At 49.7% G+C, this 447-nt stretch overlaps 1 protein-coding gene across 1 annotated transcript in view; it reads left to right on the forward strand.

The window, feature by feature from the left end:
• Positions 1-441, forward strand: part of LOC102040753 (RNA-binding protein EWS) — a 23739-nt gene extending 23298 nt beyond the window's left edge. Inside the window, exon 18 of the mRNA XM_031065573.1 lies at positions 81-441. Coding sequence (XP_030921433.1) covers positions 81-187 — 107 coding nt within the window. The 3' untranslated portion in view covers positions 188-441. The remainder of the gene's footprint in view (positions 1-80) is intronic.
• The last annotated feature ends 6 nt before the right edge of the window (positions 442-447 follow it).

Genomic DNA, 447 nt, shown 5'->3' on the forward strand with positions numbered 1-447 from the left:
GGGTGAGGGGTTAAGGAGCCTCCCCGACCCGGGGAGGGCTCCTGGACCCCACGACTGAGACGCCTGTCCCCGGCCCACAGGGGCGAACACCGCCAGGATCGCCGAGACCGGCCCTACTAACGCCGCCCCCCCAGAGCCGCATTTACTACCAGATTTATTTTTTAAACCAGAAAAAAAAATGTTTTAAATTTATAATTCCATATTTATAATGTTGGCCACAACATTATGAGTCCTCCTTGTCTGTACTTTAGTATTTTTCACCGTTTGTGGAGAAACATTAAAACCAAGTTCAACGGTAGCGTGATGAATTCTTTCTTCCTCCCCCTCCCCCAAAATAAAACCGGTTGTTTAACGCGCCCCCGCCCTCCCCTCCCCGCCTGTAACGCTGTGAACGGTTGTGACGGTTGTTTTTTTAAATAAAATTCCCGCTGTTTGTAACCGTACCAT

Source organism: Geospiza fortis, unplaced genomic scaffold (genome assembly GCF_000277835.1).
Source record: "Geospiza fortis unplaced genomic scaffold, GeoFor_1.0 scaffold518, whole genome shotgun sequence".
Taxonomy (NCBI): domain Eukaryota; kingdom Metazoa; phylum Chordata; class Aves; order Passeriformes; family Thraupidae; genus Geospiza; species Geospiza fortis.